Raw genomic sequence first — 17376 nt, 5'->3', positions numbered from 1 at the left:
GTCTAAACCTAAAACCTAATTCTGAACAGTCATTACTCATCCCTTCCACGTTACAGTTGTGCCATGTTATTATTTTATAGTTTTTTTTCTCCCCAATTTGGAATGCCCAATTCCGAATGCGCTCCAAGTCCTCGTGGTGGCGTTGTGACTCGCCTCAATCCGGGTGACGGAGGACGAATCTCAGTTGCCTCCATATCTGAGACCATCAATCCGTGCATTTTATCACATGGCTTGTTGAGAGTGTTACAGCTGAGACCTAGGGCCTGTGGAGGCTTCACGCTACTCTCCGCGGCATCCACGCACAACTCAACACGCACCCCACCGAGAGTGAGAACCACATTATAGCGACCACGAGGAGGTTAACCCAACATGACTCAGGCCAATTTGGTTGCTTAGAAAGCTTGACTGGAGTCACTCAGCACACCCTGGATTCAAACTTGTGACTCCAGGTGTGCTAGTCATTGTCTTTACTTTCTGAGCTACCCAGGCCCCCCACAGTTGTGCCATGTTAAGAAATGCCAAGCTGTGATTCATAACTTTGTGGTTATCCTGCAGAAACCTCATCATGAGTGTGCTGCCCCCTGTATGAAAAGACCGCATAATCGGCCAGATTCCTAAGGTATGTCTTTTAATAAGTACAATGCCCATTGTTCTGTGAGAGCACTCGTGTGGACCATTTCCTCTCAAGTGTTCCCTAAAGTGCTGATATTCACTCCTGTTGTAGTGCTTCAACAAAGGTGCCGCTCTGCAGACAGAGGATGTGTTCCACATCAAGGTGATGACGGCCTGTCAGCAGCAAAGGACTGGAACAGTGGGGTGAGATGTTAACTTTATTGCCTACAGTTTTGCTGTATCAGTGTTCTTGGGATAATTATTTCATATTTTTGAATGGGTTAGATGGTAAGTGCAACAATGGGTTATCCCTCACACTTTCCCTGTTTGACCAGTAGGTTTAAAATCTCTAAAGTCATCGTAGTTGGCGATCTGGCTGCAGGAAAAACCTGCTTGACTAACAGGTGAGCGGAGCTGCAGAATTCACTGATGAATGTTTAATGGGTCAGTGGCATAATGCACTTTTTTGGAGGGCCAGATCTTTTAAATTGTTCAAAAATAGATAAAAAATGTGATTCACACAAAAGTTTAAAGGCTTAAAATCAACGCCATGTGGCATAACTGTCCAGCGACAGTAAAGAAAATGTAAACGTCTCATTAAAAGATGGCATTTTTGAATAAATAAATGTTGGCATGCATGAGTAGTGGATTATTCTATTTTATTAGTATTTTATTTTTAAAGAAGTGAAATAATTGTGTTTTAAAATCTGATTTATATTTGAAAAACTTTTGTCATGGCGTATAACCAACATGTGGTTGCAATGTTGTTGTTTATGTTCTTACAAACCATAAAACAGTGACCCTTGAGATAAGTTAAAAAAAAAAAAAAAAAATATATATATATATATATATATATATATATATATTAGACATTTTTATGTAAAGCAACATTTTGTTCAGAACTATATTCTTGACTCAAAATATATTCTTTGTATGTACTTTTTTGTAATCATTACTTTTTTAAGCATTTAAGTTTTGTCCAGTCTTTTCAAGGTGCAAGGAATGTACCTTTTACTTAATGGTTACAGCACATGACATTTTCAAGTTATATTATGTTTTTGCTTTTTTGAAGAAAATGCTGTAAAGGTTTTTCCAAAATGTATGAGACCAAATTGGACACAAAGATTATATTTGTAAGAACTTGATACGTGTTTTAAACTAGATTTGTAAAATATTAGTATTTTTTATCACCTCGGACAACCTTGTTTGTCAATGACCCTAATGACAACATAATATAAAAAAAAAATCCAAGCAATCTGAAGCAACCTAACCCCCTATTTCTTGGCTTAATATGGTAATTGTGTCTTTTTGCATTGTCCTAGATTTTATAAAGATGTGTTTGACAAGAATTACAAGGCCACCATTGGCATTGACTTTGAGATGGAGAGGTTTGGAGTTCTTGGAGACTCTTTTAGTCTACAATTGTACATATGACCCACTTTTCATGTCACATCCACAATCACAAGCATTTTTGTTGTGTGTGTGTGTAATTTTAAAGTTTTTTTTTATTTTTATGCTTTTATTCTCCAGGTGGGACACAGCAGGACAGGAGAGATGTAAATATATTGCTCCATATACTACAGAGGAGCTCAGGGTAAAGTGACTCACGTACTATTAAATAATAAATATAATATATTAAATAAAATGATAATATGATTATATTTTTATTATACTAATTATATTTTATTATGAATTGTATCTATTATTGTGTAATATTAATAGTTTATAATTATTAAAGGTACACTAAAAGAGGATTTCTCGTTGAATTTTTCATTAGAAATGATCAAAATAACATTTTATTTAAGCCAACCCAGTACATTAAAAAATCTGTCTTCAAAACAACATTCTTGACTTGACTTACTCCTAGTCTATACGGTAAGCCAGCAAAAATGGTTTTTACATTATGGAGTTGACAGGTTAAATTTGGTTGGTTCAATATGATTCTGTCATTTCTTGCATATTCACGTCATGTCTGTAAACAAAGAAGAGAATGATATGCTTCGTACTTCCTCAGACTACATATCTTTTGGATGTATGTCTTCTCCAATCAGATTTGCTCTGATGTGGTGATACAGGCAACCATGTTTATACCTGAAACCATCAGGTTCATCTGCACAGGAGAGCAGTGCTGAAGCACAACTGATATAAAACATTTGATTTTCTGTTTCAACCACAGATGCGACAGAGAGCAAAGAATTATGTACTGTACATTTAATATGTAAATCTATTATTAATTCCACTGAAACTTTGCGTTTAATTTAACTGACGTGGCTTCACTGGAGCATACAAGGTATATTGCATACTCTTTGACACTATCCTGTAATTTTGTCCTCTGAATTAACATTTCCACAGTATGCTTCAAACAGTTAAATGTACCATTCTCTCAAAAAGGCAATGGCTGGAGGATGCAATGAAAGAGAATGATCCTACTAGTGTGTTACTCTTCTTGGTCGGCACAAAGAGTGTGAGTGCTACTTTTTATCATAATTCAAAATCATATTAAAGTTAATGGATATGTAATCCAAAATGATTATCTATTTTAAAACAAATCTGTTTTACTTCAGTCTCCTGCCCAGTATGATCTAATTGAGCAGGATGCCATTAAACTAGCAGATCAAATGAAAGCGGAGTACTGGGCTGTGTCCGCCTTATCTGGTGAGTTTTTACTTAACTAGAGTGCATTAGAAGAGGTGTAACACCTTTGGAGACAATGGATCTGCTACTGTCAGGGTGTGATAACGTGTCATACGAGAACATTTCACTCAGCTGATACATTTAACAATTATACTGTACTGTAATTTCTTGAAAGAGTATATAGTATTTTGGGAGGAAGTATTAGGGTATAGTGTACATTTTGCTATAGTTTCATACATTTTCATTGTTTAATTACCATTGTCATGATTGTAGAGGAGAATGTGAGAGAGTTTTTCTTCCGAGTGGCATCTTTATCTTTTGAGGAGAATGTGCTGGCAGAACTTGAGAAAAGTGGATCCAGACTTATTGGGGAAGTTGTTCGTAAGTAGTTATTAGGACATCTCAAAACACAGTTGCACTGATGTTGCAGAAACAAATGTATATGACTACCGTCTTGAGGCTGAAACATACTCTATTCATAACACAACGCAAGTATGCATGGCATTCTCAACGTTGCCTATAGCAGACATTATTGTGAACTATCCACTTCTACGGTGAGTTTTCAAGTCAACTACTGTCATGGCAGAGAAACAGTTTGGAGAGAATATTCCGGAGTATGTTTTATAGCAAACTGACGGATTAATAACACATCCAGTTTAATTGCTCAGACTTTTGAAGGTAACTATCGCCCCCTTGAGCACTGAGGTTTGTGACCGCCACAGTTTCTGGATTAAAAGTATTTATTAGATTATTGTAGCATCAAACATTATTAAAAGTATGTGAACATGTTGAAATCTAGGTACATGTTATTTATTATACATGTTGAATAAAGAATTAAAAATTTCTGGGAGTAAAGAGGGACAATCACATACACTATCAACTATTCCCATTTATACACATGAATGTAAAATATTGACTGTCTGAAACATCCGCTTGTATGTGCTTATACAATGGGGGAATCCCAGAGTTTTATGTAAGAGGGAAACCCCACACTGCGTCCTAGTTCAGCTGTAGGTTGCGATGGTAAATTAAGGAAACAAACACAACAACTCTATAATATCTGGAATTAGAGCGAATCAGCTGAGAGTAAAATAGTGAAGTCTTCCTCGGATGCCATGTGTTTACACAAGCATCGTGGGAATATTATGTGGCAGTGGAGAAAGCTGCTTTCTGAACGAGGGAACAGAGAGCTGTGTAATATTCAAACAATCCCTATAAGGATTTGATTAGATCATGAAAAGTGGGCTATGATATTACTGGTTAATGTAAGCAGCTGTTCATCATCACACCATTAGCTGGGTAATTCCTAGCCAATCGCATGTAAGCCATTGCTTTATAAGTCTGCTCACAATCTATCACATTGCTGTTTCAGTGTGCTAACATGGCAACCTCCACCACCACCAGTTGAGCCCTGTCCCGCATGGGGGTAGGCTCCTTGCCCCTGCCTCCTATCTCCGGCAGGATATGATGGTTCCGAGTACAACTCCCTCGGACTGCCAGACGGGGCCTACGCCAAAGAGAGACATTACTTTTCTGTTTTACATTCATCAAATAAACGGCATCTTTATCCTCACTCAAGCCTGCGTGTGTAACGAAGGTAGACGAGGAGTGAGGATCTACATGCAGTTTTTAAATGGAAGAACAAAAAAGGTGAACAGGATAACTCAAAATAACAAAACAACACAGGGAACAAATAAAACATCCACGAGGGGAAAACCAAAATATAAACAAGAGAAAACATCCACGAAGGGCACGGGCAGGAACACATTCAAGAACATACATACATTTAACAACTGACAACGAATGAACAAACAACAGGGCTTAAATACACAAGGATAATGATTAAACACAGGTGAGAACAATGAAACTGGCAGTGATGAGGGCAGGGAATTATGGGAAGTGTAGTCCGGGAAAGATGACAAGTGAGAAACACAGGGCAGACAACAGGGAATCATGACATAACCCCCCCCAAAGAAGCGGATTCTAGACGCTCCTAAAAAAAAAAAAAAAAAACACAGTCTGGCAAACCGGCAGTCCACGGGAGGAACAAGGGGCAAACAGGCAGTCCACGGGAGGCACAAGGGGCAAACAGGCAGTCCACGGGAGGCACAAGAACGGGACTGGGTCAGGAGGCCTGGGAGGTTGCCACAGGACAGGGACTGGGTCAGGAGGCCTGGGAGGTGGCCATAGGACAGGGACTGGGTCAGGAGGCCTGGGAGGTGGCCACAGGACAGGGACTGGGTCAGGAGGCCTGGGAGGTGGCCACAGGACAGGGACTGGGTCAAGAGGCCCGGGAGGTGGCCACAGGACAGGGACTGGGTCAAGAGGCCCGGGAGGTGGCCACAGGACAGGGACTGGGTCAGGAGGCACGGGAGGTGGCCAGAGGGCCACAGCCATGGAGAACTCTGAGGGCGGAGCCATGGAAGGTTCAGGTGGCGGAGCCATGAAAGGCTCAGGATGCAGAGCCGTAGAAGGTTCCGGAGACAGGGCCATGGAAGGCTCAGGAGATAAAGCGGTGGGAGGCGAAGCCAGGGAGGACTTCGAGGGTGCAGCCATGGTAGGCGGGGCCATGGAGAACTCCAGGGGTGGAGCCGTGGAAGGCGGAGCCATGGAAGGCTCAGGAGGCGGAGCCGCAGCCCTGGGAGGCCCTGGAGACGGAGCCGTGGAAGGCTCGAAAGGCGGAGCCCTGGGAAGCTCGAGAGTGACCTCAATGGTCGCGAGTACTAGCGGAGACTGGGGAGAAGGTTTCCTCTTCCTTCTCTTCCTCCTTCGGCCAGCAGGTGGCGTGGTCATGGGGACAGTGGAGGCTACGGGTGCTGGCTCTGGGACGGTCGAGGCTACAGGCGCTGGCTCACTGACGGTCGAGGCTACAGGCGCTGGCTCACTGACGGTCGAGGATACAGGCGCAGGCTCACTGACGGTCGAGGATACAGGCACAGGCTCACTGACGGTCGAACAAAAGGTGAACAGGATAACTCAAAATAACAAAACAACACAGGGAACAAATAAAACATCCACGTGGGGAAAACCAAAATATAAACAAGAGAAAACATCCACGAAGGGCACGGGCAGGAACACATTCAAGAACATACATACATTTAACAACTGACAACGAATGAACAAACAACAGGGCTTAAATACACAAGGATAATGATTAAATTAAACACAGGTGAGAACAATGAAACTGGCAGCGATGAGGGCAGGGAATTATGGGAAGTGTAGTCCGGGACAGATGACAAGTGAGAAACACAGGGCAGACAACAGGGAATCGTGACAGCGTGTCTTCCCGATAGAAATATTATTATTGGTTAACAAGAATGCTGCCTGAGTATCATTGGTTATATAAAAGAAAAGTTATTTCTAAAGGCAAATTAAGTTGTTACATTTTAATCAAAGACTATGACATCAAACGTTTCATGTAGAATAACATTCGTTGATAATTCATGCACCATTTAACACCAGGGACATTTAATTAGAAAATACATTGATTGAACCTGTAAACCTGATTAAACCTTTCTCCACACAGTAATCAACAGCAACTCAAACAACCTGAATGTAACTTTCAAGAAGCAGCAGCTCAACTGTTGCCAGTAAAGACTAACCATGTGAAAATGCAACAATTTGCACAGACGTATAGTGGAACCAAAGCAAAACATGCAAATGCACATGTACTTAATAGGGAGAATCAAAAGGATGAGAAAAGTGGTATGGACAATATTTCAACTAAAGGAATGTACAGTGTGCAGTGCAGTTTGTTTTTAATAGGGTGGAACCGAATGTCTGCTGGACAAAAGAAAACATTCTTTTGTTGGATATTATGAGGTTAAGAGATATTCTCTTTCCCAAGAGGTCTATGCACAGTTTATGCAATAGCTCCAAGTTTATTTTCTATATCAGTGATTGTAGTACTGTACTAATACATACTGTGTTTTAAATATCTTTGCTTAGTTTACAGTCGGCAGTTATTTAAAAAGGTATACAAAAGGATCATGCATGAGTTGCACAAAAAACAATAAACAGTTATAGTATGTTTCTATGTCCGATATCCTATTTGTTAAAAGGAAAATCAAGCTCAAAGTTAGGGAAGAATTACTTCATCATATAGCTTTGAAATGATATCTTCTCTAAAAAAAAATAAGTATTAGGAATTTGCACAGATATTTTTCTTTTTGCTGGACCTTTTTTGTTTTAATTCTAAATAAAATAGATGTATGCCTTTGTCTTAAACGAGCCATTTATTTAAAACAAACCAAGCCTCTCACAATAAAAAGATCAGTATAATCAAATTAGTACTGTGATTAAATGTTGCATTCATTATTATTTTTCATTTTCATTTTAGTAATACATTTGGAAATCAGACTTAAACACATACACAGACTTACGTACAATGTGATAGTGGCCTCTAGTGGTAGTTGTGGCTAATCAACCATAGCATTCAAAGACTATCCAGTGCATCCGGAAAGTATTCACAGCACTTCACTTTTTCCACATTTTGTTATGATACAGCCTTATTCCAAAATTGATTCAATTAATTATTTTCCTCAATTCTACCAAAAAAAAAAAAACATAATGACAACACGAAAGAAGTTTGTTTGAAATCTTTGCAAATTTATTACAAATAAAAAATGAAAGAAATCACATGTACATAAGTATTCACAGCCTTTGCTCAATACTTTGTTGAAGCACCTTTGGCAACAATTACAGCCTCAAGACTTTTTGTGTATGATGCTACAAGCTTGGCACACCACTTTTGGGGCAGTTTCTCCCATTCCTCTTTGCAGGACCTCTCAAGCTCCATCAGGTTGGATGGGGAGCGTCGGTGCACAGATCTCTCCAGAGATGTTCAATCGGGTTCAAGTCTGGGCTCTGGCTGGGCCACTCAAGGACATTCACAGAGTTGTCCCGTAGCCACTCCTTTGTTATCTAGGCTGTGTGCTTAGGGTCGTTGTCCTGTTATAAGATGAACCTTCGCCGCAGTCTGAGGTCCAGAGTGCTCTGGAGCAGGTTTTCATCAAGGATGTGTCTGTACATTGCTGCATTCATCTTTCCCTCAATCCTGACTAGTTTCCCAGTTCCTGTCACTGAAAAACATCCCCACAGCATGATGCTGCCACCACCATGCTTCACTGTGGGGATGGTATTGGCCAGGTGATGAGCGGTGCCTGGTTTCCTCCAGTCCTGATGGTTCCCATTCAAGCCAAAGAGTTCAGATTTGGTTTCTCATGGTCTGAGAGTCCTTCGGGTGCATTTTGGCAACTCCAGGCGGGCTGTCATGTGGCTTTTACTGAGGAGTGGCTTCCGTCTGGCCACTCTACCATGCAGGCCTGATTGGTGGAGTTCTGCAGAGATGGTTATTCTTCTGGAAGTTTCTCCTCTCTCCACAGAGAAATGCTGGAGCTCTGTCAGAGTGACCATCGGGTTCTTGGTCACCTTCCTGACTAATGCCCTTCTCCCCTGATCGCTCAGTTTGGCCAGGCGGCCAGCTCTAGGAAGAGTCGTGGTGGTTCCAAACTCCATTTACGGATGATGGAGGCCACTATGCTCACTGGGACCTTCAATGCTGCAGAAAGTTTTCTGTACCCTTCCCCAGATCTGTGCCTCGATACAATCCAGTCTTGGAGGTCTACAGACAAATCCTTTGACTTCATGGCATGGTTTGTAATCTGACATGCACTGTTAACTGTGGAACCTTATATAGACAGGTTCCACAGTTAACAGTGACAGAATTTACCATAGGTGGACTTCAATCAAGTTGTAGAAGCATCTCAATGATGGTCAGTGGAAACAGGATGCACCTGAGCTAAATTTTGAGTGTCACGGCAAAGGCTGTGAATACTTATGTACATGTGATGTTTTTTATTTTTAATACATTTGCAAAGATTTCAAACAAACTTCTTTCACATTGTCATTATGGGGTATTGTTTGTAGAATTTTGAGGAAAATAATGAATTTAATAAATTTTGGAACAAGGCTGTAACATAACAAAATGTGAGAAAAATGAAGCGCTGTGAATACTTTCTGGATGCACTGTATTTGACCAAGATGACTGAATTTATGCACTGTTTTTTGTGAGCATTTGGCCAAAGATACATACCTCTCTGCACAATGTCATTCACTATCAAAAATGCATGTCACAGTCTCTTAGACATGGTAATTGCATATGGATTACCCCTTCTTTAATTCAACATGTTTAACAAAAGTTCTTAAAAGATTCCAGGTACTGATTGTCTATCTGAGTTTGCAGCTCATTTGGAATGCAGTGGGAATACTTGTAGTTTTCCTTTAGCCATTTCCCTCCCTCACTGTTCTCAATGGCTACAGCAGCAAAGCCTGCAAAGTACAGAGGAACACTGCAATGATTTCAAGTTAATCAAGACTATTGGTTAGTGATCCAAGTGGCTATTCATTCAACAGTAATTACACCCTTATAAAATCCAGTTGTCCAAATCCTCTGTGTTGCATGCAGCAACTTGAGTCAATAACAGTACAGTAACAAGAATGTCAATAAACCCAACACCAGTGAAACCTTAGTTGTATCATTTATTTTGATAGTGATTCTTAAAGGGAGGATCAAAAAATACCTAAATGTCCAATTCTGTGTATAAAGAGGAAACAGATGGGTGCTACTGTGTTTCAAAATATCTCTTTGTCTATTTTATTAGGTGTTTTATATTTACCTGCAACAGTAGCTCCCTGATTCTCCACCAGTTTGATAGCTGCTTTCATTGTTCCTCCAGTTTCAATCCACTGGTCGACTACAAGTACGCGTAAACCTGAAGTAAATCAAAACATGATGTTGCAGTGTTACTAAATTTCTGCACTTTTTCATTACATAGTAAATAAGTTATACAGAAGAGCTGACTATTCAGGAAACAGTGCAAACATTACATACAGTATATGCAACAGTAGGTGATGCATTCATTTGTGATTTCAGAAACCTTTTCAAATGGCTTTAACAACATTGTAAGTTGTTCAGATGTTAAATATCCTTTGTCTTTATTGATATATTAAAACTGTATATTCACAGACATCAGCACCTGGCTTTAAGACATCAACACGCACTTCCAAGAGTTTCTGCCGTCCAGAGTAGTCACTGTACTCCTGAGAGTGAGTTTGAACACATAAGTGCCCTGCTTTTCGAATGGCCAAAAACCCTTTTCCTAAAGTCATGGCCACTGCTGACCCTGAAAATGCAAGAAAATGTTCAACTGTTTTAGTTATTCATAGGTTGTGTCTCGTTTGGAAGGCTGCGTCCTCCGGAGGTCGCATTCTTCAGCTGCATACGTCATCGAGGCTGTCTCGTTTCATAAAAGCGAGTAGGACACTTGAAATGCGACCTTCTTTCACGGGAATTCGGAGGATGCATCGTGTGCACTCACAACCCACGATTCTTTGCTTCAACGGAAATGTCTAAAAAAATAAATAATGCCAATTTGACCGTAAATATGATGTTCAAAATCAAGAAATGTTAATTCCCAAGTTGAAGTACCTCAGTAGACAGGTGCAGAGTATATAATATGTGTTATTATATTAATATATAATTAAAATAAATTATTAGACTAAAAGTACAACTGTAATATCTATTTTCTTTTCTCTTCCCATCATTATAGCTCTCCTAAAATGTACCTCATACAATCCCTTCTAAAGGGACTTTGTTACCACTCAAAGTGCTCGCGCTTGTTAAAGAGTGGCTTGCTGTCATAGCAACCATGTTACATTCCGTTTGTTCCTCCGAAGGACGCATCCTTCCAAACGAGACACAGCCAATGACATTCATGAATAATAATGAATATTCACGTTATTTATTGATTAGATCTTGTCATACTCAAGTTACCAAACAGATAGTTGGGGAATAATTTCCAAATACTGTCACGGTTGAACACCTGGGTGGTAACATATGCCGCTTCATACGAAGGTTATTCTGTTCTGTTTTCACAAATATGGGAATTGTGATGTAACAAAAACTATTAAACAAATCAGAACTGCACTGTACTGTATTATACAGTACTGTGAAAAATGATTTGCCTCCATCCTGATTTCTTCTGTTTTTGTGTCTATCTCAAAATAAATTGTTTCAAAAATTCCGCAAAATCAAACATTAAACAAAGGCAAATGGAGTAAACAGTTTTAAAAAGATAATGATAATGACATTTATTAAAGCAAAAAGTTATCAAATACCAACTTGGCCTGTGTGAAAAAGTATTTGCCCCTTAGTTTCTAAATCTATGAAACTGCATTCATAATGGGGTTCAGCTGGACTAAACACACCCAGGCCTGATTTCTAACATCCCTGTTCAAACAAATCAACCCCTAAATAGAACGGCTAAAAGGTCTTACCCAGTAGCACACTATGACAAGGTCAAAAAGGTGATTGAAAAAAAAAAAGGTGATTGAAGTCTAGGAAGGGTTACAAATCTATTTCAAAGGCTCTGGGATTCTAAAGATCTACAGCGAGAGACATTATCTCCAAATTAAGAAAACCTGGCACAGTAGTGAACCTTCCCAGAAGTGGCCGACCTTCCAAAATTCCTCCAAAAGCACAGCAATGACTCATCCAGGAAGTCACAAAAAAGCCAAGGACAACATCCAAGGACATTCAGGCCTCTCTCTAATCAATAAAGGTCACTGTTCATGACTCCACTATCAGAAAGACACTGGCCAAAAATGCTGTGGCGAAAACCACTGCAAACCCAGAAGAACATTAAGGCTCATCTGAATTTTGCCAAAAGACACCTTGAGTCATGAGTCGAAATTGGAACTGTTTGACAGGTATCCCGTTACAACTGGTGTAAATCAAACACAGAATTGTGGTGGTGGTGGTAGTAGTGTGATGGTGTGCGGATACTTTGCTGCTTTGAGGGAAACATAAATTCTGCTCTCTACCAGAAAATCCTAGAGGAGAACATCCGGTCATCAGTCTGTGTGTTGAAGCGCAAGCGCAACTGGATTATGCAGCAAGACAATGATAAAAAGCGAAGGAGTAAGTCCACCACCGAATGGCTCAAAAGAAACTAAATTACAGTTTTGGAGTGGCCTAGTCAAAGTTCTGACTTGAACCCGATGCTGTGGCAGGACCTTTATATATATATATATATATATATATATATATATATATATATATATATATATATATATATATATATATATATATATAATATACACACACACATTTTAAAACTGTATTATGTGTTTACTCAGGTTGCCTTTTTTTATGTTATATCTCGTTTGAAGATATAAAACAATTTAGTATGAAAAATACACAAAAATAGAAGAAATCAGGAAGGGGCCAAATAATTTTTCACAGCACTGTAGCTTCTTTAAAGGGATAGATCACCCAAAAATGAAAATGATCACTTTTACTCAGCCTCATGCCATCCCAGATGTGTAAAACTTTCTGCTGAACACAAACAAAGGTTCTTAGAATATTTATCTCAGCTCTGTAATTCAATGCATTTAAATGGTGACCAACATTTTGAAACACACATAAAGGCAGCATGACAGTAATCTATAAATCCAGTGTCTTAGTCTTCAGAAGCAATATGGTAAGTGTGGGTGATAAACCGAAGTCCTTTTTTACAATTCATTCTCCCTGCCCAGATAGTTGCTATATGCATAAAGAATGTGAATTCATGGAAGCAGAAGTGGAGATTTATAGTAAAACATTACTTTTCTCACCCACACCTATTATATAGTTTCAGAAGACATGGATTTAACCACTGGAATCATATGGATTACTGTTATGCTGCCTCTATGTCCTTTTTGGAGCTTCAAAACTCTGGCCACCATTCACTTGCATTTTATGGACCTACAGAGCTGAAATATTCTTCTAAAAATCATAATTTGTGTTCTGCAGAAAAGATTAAGTCACCCATCTGGGATGGCTTGAGGGAGTAAATGATTAGATATTCTGTCACTGATTAGAACTGTCCCTTTAAAATACTGTAGCCATGCACCCTTTGCCTAGATTATTCTTCAATTTCATGAGGTGCCACCATCTTGTGTACACTAAACACACTATTTCAACCATCTTAAAAAAAAAAAAAAATTATAAAAGAATTTACTCATTCATTACATCTTTATTTATTCATTCATAATTTGTATTTCTCTCGAAAAACTCATTTAAATCATGTAAGCATAAGACTTCATGTCAAAAACATTTTAAGATAATGAGAAACATACAATAAAAACACAAAACTCTAAGTTAAAATATTTAATTGAGTTGGATTCCTGCCTTCAAATTCTCTTTTGCAGATGTCACAAAGTGTACCCCATTGCTATTTTTAACCTCTCTGCCCAGGAGTTAAATTTATATTCCTGCAGTGTGTCAAGTGAGCTAAAAATATTATCTCTCTTTAGACTGTCTTGCCCCACATCTAAGAAAGCAAATGCAAAATATTATACCAAGGATGAAGCCCATGGCATCTATTCCAGCCACCAGGTCAATGGCCTCACTCTGGAATGGTCTGAGAAGGTCCTTCACACAATCGGTCAATGCCTGGATCAATCATAGGGGCGAGAGCAAACAGTGACCACTGACCAGAGATCAAACTATATAAATGAATCCCACTATAACATGCTTTAGTTTACCTTCTAGACTTGATATTGCAAAGGTGATTCAATGGCATTCAGTGAATTACTTTGAATAAAAAGTTAATGGTTTTCAAAATGCATTGAGCCTACCTGAGAGTTGCAATAGAGTCTTGATGGGTCGAGCCATGCAAACTTTGGTCCATTTGTGTTTGGTGCCATAAGTGTCAAGTACCAGCCATTTTCTCTCTTTTGGGGAACAGCTAAAACGTCCATTCTGGAAAGACAGACTGATTTCTAAAAACAAACTACAGCAATGGCATGTATTCGAACGGTACAAAGTTTAGAAGTTCTGAAACGCGTTCAGGTGCTGTAACGAAATCTGATCTGACTCCCCGACAGATTTTTACCCCCCGCTACGTGATTGGTCCGTATCACTAAAGCCCGCCCCTGTGGTTTATGAAAGTCTTTTTATTATTATATGAGCTTTTAAAAACACATTTTAAACCGCTGGATTTTTGTTTGAAACTGGCTATTGCTTTGTTATTTTACTTTATTCGCTAGATCTGTTATTAATCTGTTCATTTGTTAATAATCTGTTCATCTGTTAATAATCTGTTAAATAAAAGAAGTGTAGCTACATATATTTATTTAATAAATGAAACCGAGTAGTTAGCTAGTTCAATGGTTAATTTTTTTCTTCTTCATTAAAATAAATGAAACACAAATATTTAAACATTAAGCTTACATTTCTATACATTACAAAGGAATATTCCGGGTTAATTACAAGTTAAGACCAATCGACAGCATTTGAGGCATAATACTGATTATCACTAAAATGAATTTTACTCCCTCCTTTTCTTAAAAAAAAAGAAAAGAAAATATCTGGGTTCCAGTGAGGCTCTTACAATGGAAGTCAATGTGGCTAATCCGCAACCGTTCAAATACTCACCGTTTCAAAAGTAGCCACAAAACATAAAGGAAGTGCGTTTACAAAATGATTTTAGAGTGATTCAATCACTTACTAACCTTTTCAGTTTAAAGTTATAACCAATATTACATCTTCGTTATCATGACGATGGGATGTGTCAACAACCCCGACTGTAAAAATGACAAATTAAACAAAGTTACAGCTCAAATAATACACGAGTATTAACAGAAGAATTTAAGCAAGTGCCTTTATAAAATTATAAGCTTCACACTTTACAGAACTTAACTTTTACTTCTCCAAGATATATGCGCGTGATCATTCACAGGGGAAAGAATAAAAGAAAGAAAGAAAGAAAATGCGTTGTATGGACGATATTAAAGTTTATTTTCCATTGAGATGTTGTTAGCAGAAGATTCGATTCAGTATAGGCTAGTAAGAAATAAACAGTAAGCTCTAAACATAAGGTGCCAGAAGCTGGCTTTTTTTTTTTTTTTGTTTGTTTTTTTGTTTTTGTGCAAGACTACGTCCATTACACCAATACAATACGAGAACAATTGTGCATGGTGCAATTAACATGTTTTTTTTTTTTTTTTTTATACCTGTATCTGAAGCTATATCTGACCTATAAAGGCAATGTGTTAAGATAACACCTCAATATCAGGCATTGTAGAGATTTGCACCAAAACAATGTGAAGAATTTAATTTGTGGTCAAAGCTCAAAATGATTTTAAATACTGTTGTAGCTGCAAGATATCTTTTATCCATGTTCAAATGAGAGCAATTTGGTAGATCAAGATTATTTTTTTAAGACAAAGTGGTATTTTTAAATAACTCAATGTATTTGATGAGCAGTTCATGTAGGCTAGGTGGAACACATTTTTTATGAAAAAAAAAATGTGTTCCACCTTGTGGGGCACATTTTCCAACAAAGTCGCATGTTGCCTCTGGTGATTTTACATCATTGGTTTCCACCCCCACCAATCCAATTTCTTTACCAAAGCCCACTGCTGCGGGTCTCAATGGGGGTCTTTGAAATCAGAACATAAATATTGTGCATTTGGACATAATATGCATTATTAATAAAAAATGTATACACTTTTTATATGCTGAAATTAGAACTTTCCTGACCCCTGTGACAAAATACATCTTTTATGTGTTAAAAAATATATTTATTAAATGATTTGTCTCCTTTGTCTTATTTATGTATGCATGTTGGTTGGTTTAGACGTACTTGTCTTTATGACTCCTTGATTGACTTCATATATTGTTTGAACTTATTGAATATTTATATAGGAAAAAAATCCACAGTTTAGCACCATTTGTGGAATTTCCGGACGGTCCTTTACCCACCATACGCACATTTTCCAACTTATATCAATTTTAAACTAGCGACCTGGAACGATTTCACCGTGACGCCATCTGACCAGCTTAAATATGGGACACATCGCTTCCCGTATCGATTTGATACGGGACGCATAATAGCATCTTTAAAAACAGGACGCGTGGCAACCCTAGTTTGAGCCCATGTCAACAAATATTAATAAAGCTGAATCTCAGGACATGCTACTATAATATTATCTTTCTTTCTTTCTTTCTTCAAAATGTAATTGCTTGTTTGTCTAACTTTACTGGCGCCTTAACTCTGTCGGTCCCCAAAAGTTACGATCCATGTAACCCAGAGCCATATAGAGAGAGAGTTGCGACAACTCCATTGACTCCAATGGAAGTTTTTTACAGCAATGGCGGCTCGTGGAGCCTCTCAATAGTTCCTGGAAGTAGCAGCAAACACATGCCGCGCCGTAGAGATGCATCAGAACAACCCGTTTGCGACGCACTTTTAAAAGGTGAGACGTTTAAAGAATAATATTATCTTATTCTGTATATTATCAGTACATCTAAATAAAAATAACTTGTAAATTAAAACCTTATAGTTGAGTATTACTCATTAAATTAGGAGATAAGGGATGTTATCGGATAACTAACAGATTAGGCAAGGATTGGAGCTGGATAAAGTATTGTATTTTAAAATATAATTTACTCCTGTGATGCCAAGCTGAATTTTCAGCCTCATTACTTTTGAACGGCAGTTTATATACCTGAATATGCTTAAGTTGTTTTAAAGCTGAATATATTGTGTATATGAATAAGTATTGTAAGAATTATACATTAGATATATAATATTTATAATACATAAATAATTATATTACTATATATAGAATTGTAAGAATTGTAAACAATAAGCTTCATTTCACTAAATTTTACATTTACGTAACTGCTGCTAATAGTTAATAGTTCATTGACCCATTGTGCGGTGCGAGCTGGAAATCACCTGTCACCAGCCTGTCTCTGTACTATCTGAAAAGTCATAAATATGTCATTAGTTACCATGACATTAGTGAAAACAATGAACATTAACATAAAAAGGCAACAGAAACCCTAGCCTGAAATAAGTTGAGGCAAATAACGGTAAGCGAACACTAATCCTCAAATATTAGCTGATTTGATCTTTAAAAAAACAACATCGCTGTAACAACATACTCCTGCTACATACATATGTCGGTGTGTTACATAAATATATAAAATAAATGCATTTATTGACTACTAATTACCAGAAATCGCAGTTCTGTCACTTTACTCTAACAGTTTGAAATGCCCGCCAAAGCACTTCCTGG

At 38.2% G+C, this 17376-nt stretch overlaps 2 protein-coding genes across 2 annotated transcripts; one reads left to right on the top strand and one right to left on the bottom strand.

Moving 5' to 3' along the window:
• Positions 1-565: 565 nt before the first annotated feature.
• Positions 566-6840, top strand: rab34a (RAB34, member RAS oncogene family a). The gene is given in 11 exon segments (XM_052110561.1): positions 566-619; positions 725-816; positions 951-1016; positions 1935-2036; positions 2143-2177; positions 2180-2215; positions 2860-2902; positions 3004-3076; positions 3177-3267; positions 3520-3627; positions 6773-6840. Coding segments are annotated over 11 exon segments (768 nt in total).
• A 951-nt stretch (positions 6841-7791) lies between these two features.
• zgc:174895 (uncharacterized protein LOC100126024 homolog) lies at positions 7792-14147 on the bottom strand. The gene is made up of 5 exons (XM_052110452.1): positions 13927-14147; positions 13648-13741; positions 10284-10430; positions 9924-10019; positions 7792-9576 (listed from the first exon to the last, which is right to left on the bottom strand). The coding sequence occupies exons 1-5, from the start codon at positions 14047-14049 to the stop codon at positions 9437-9439; spliced, it is 600 nt and encodes a 199-aa protein (XP_051966412.1). The 5' UTR covers positions 14050-14147; the 3' UTR covers positions 7792-9436.
• Between the last annotated feature and the right edge of the window lie 3229 nt (positions 14148-17376).

This window comes from Xyrauchen texanus, chromosome 38 (genome assembly GCF_025860055.1).
Source record: "Xyrauchen texanus isolate HMW12.3.18 chromosome 38, RBS_HiC_50CHRs, whole genome shotgun sequence".
Taxonomy (NCBI): Eukaryota; Metazoa; Chordata; class Actinopteri; order Cypriniformes; family Catostomidae; genus Xyrauchen; species Xyrauchen texanus.
The sequence above is the reverse complement of the archived record's forward strand: the minus strand, read 5'-3'. Positions and strand labels throughout refer to the sequence as shown.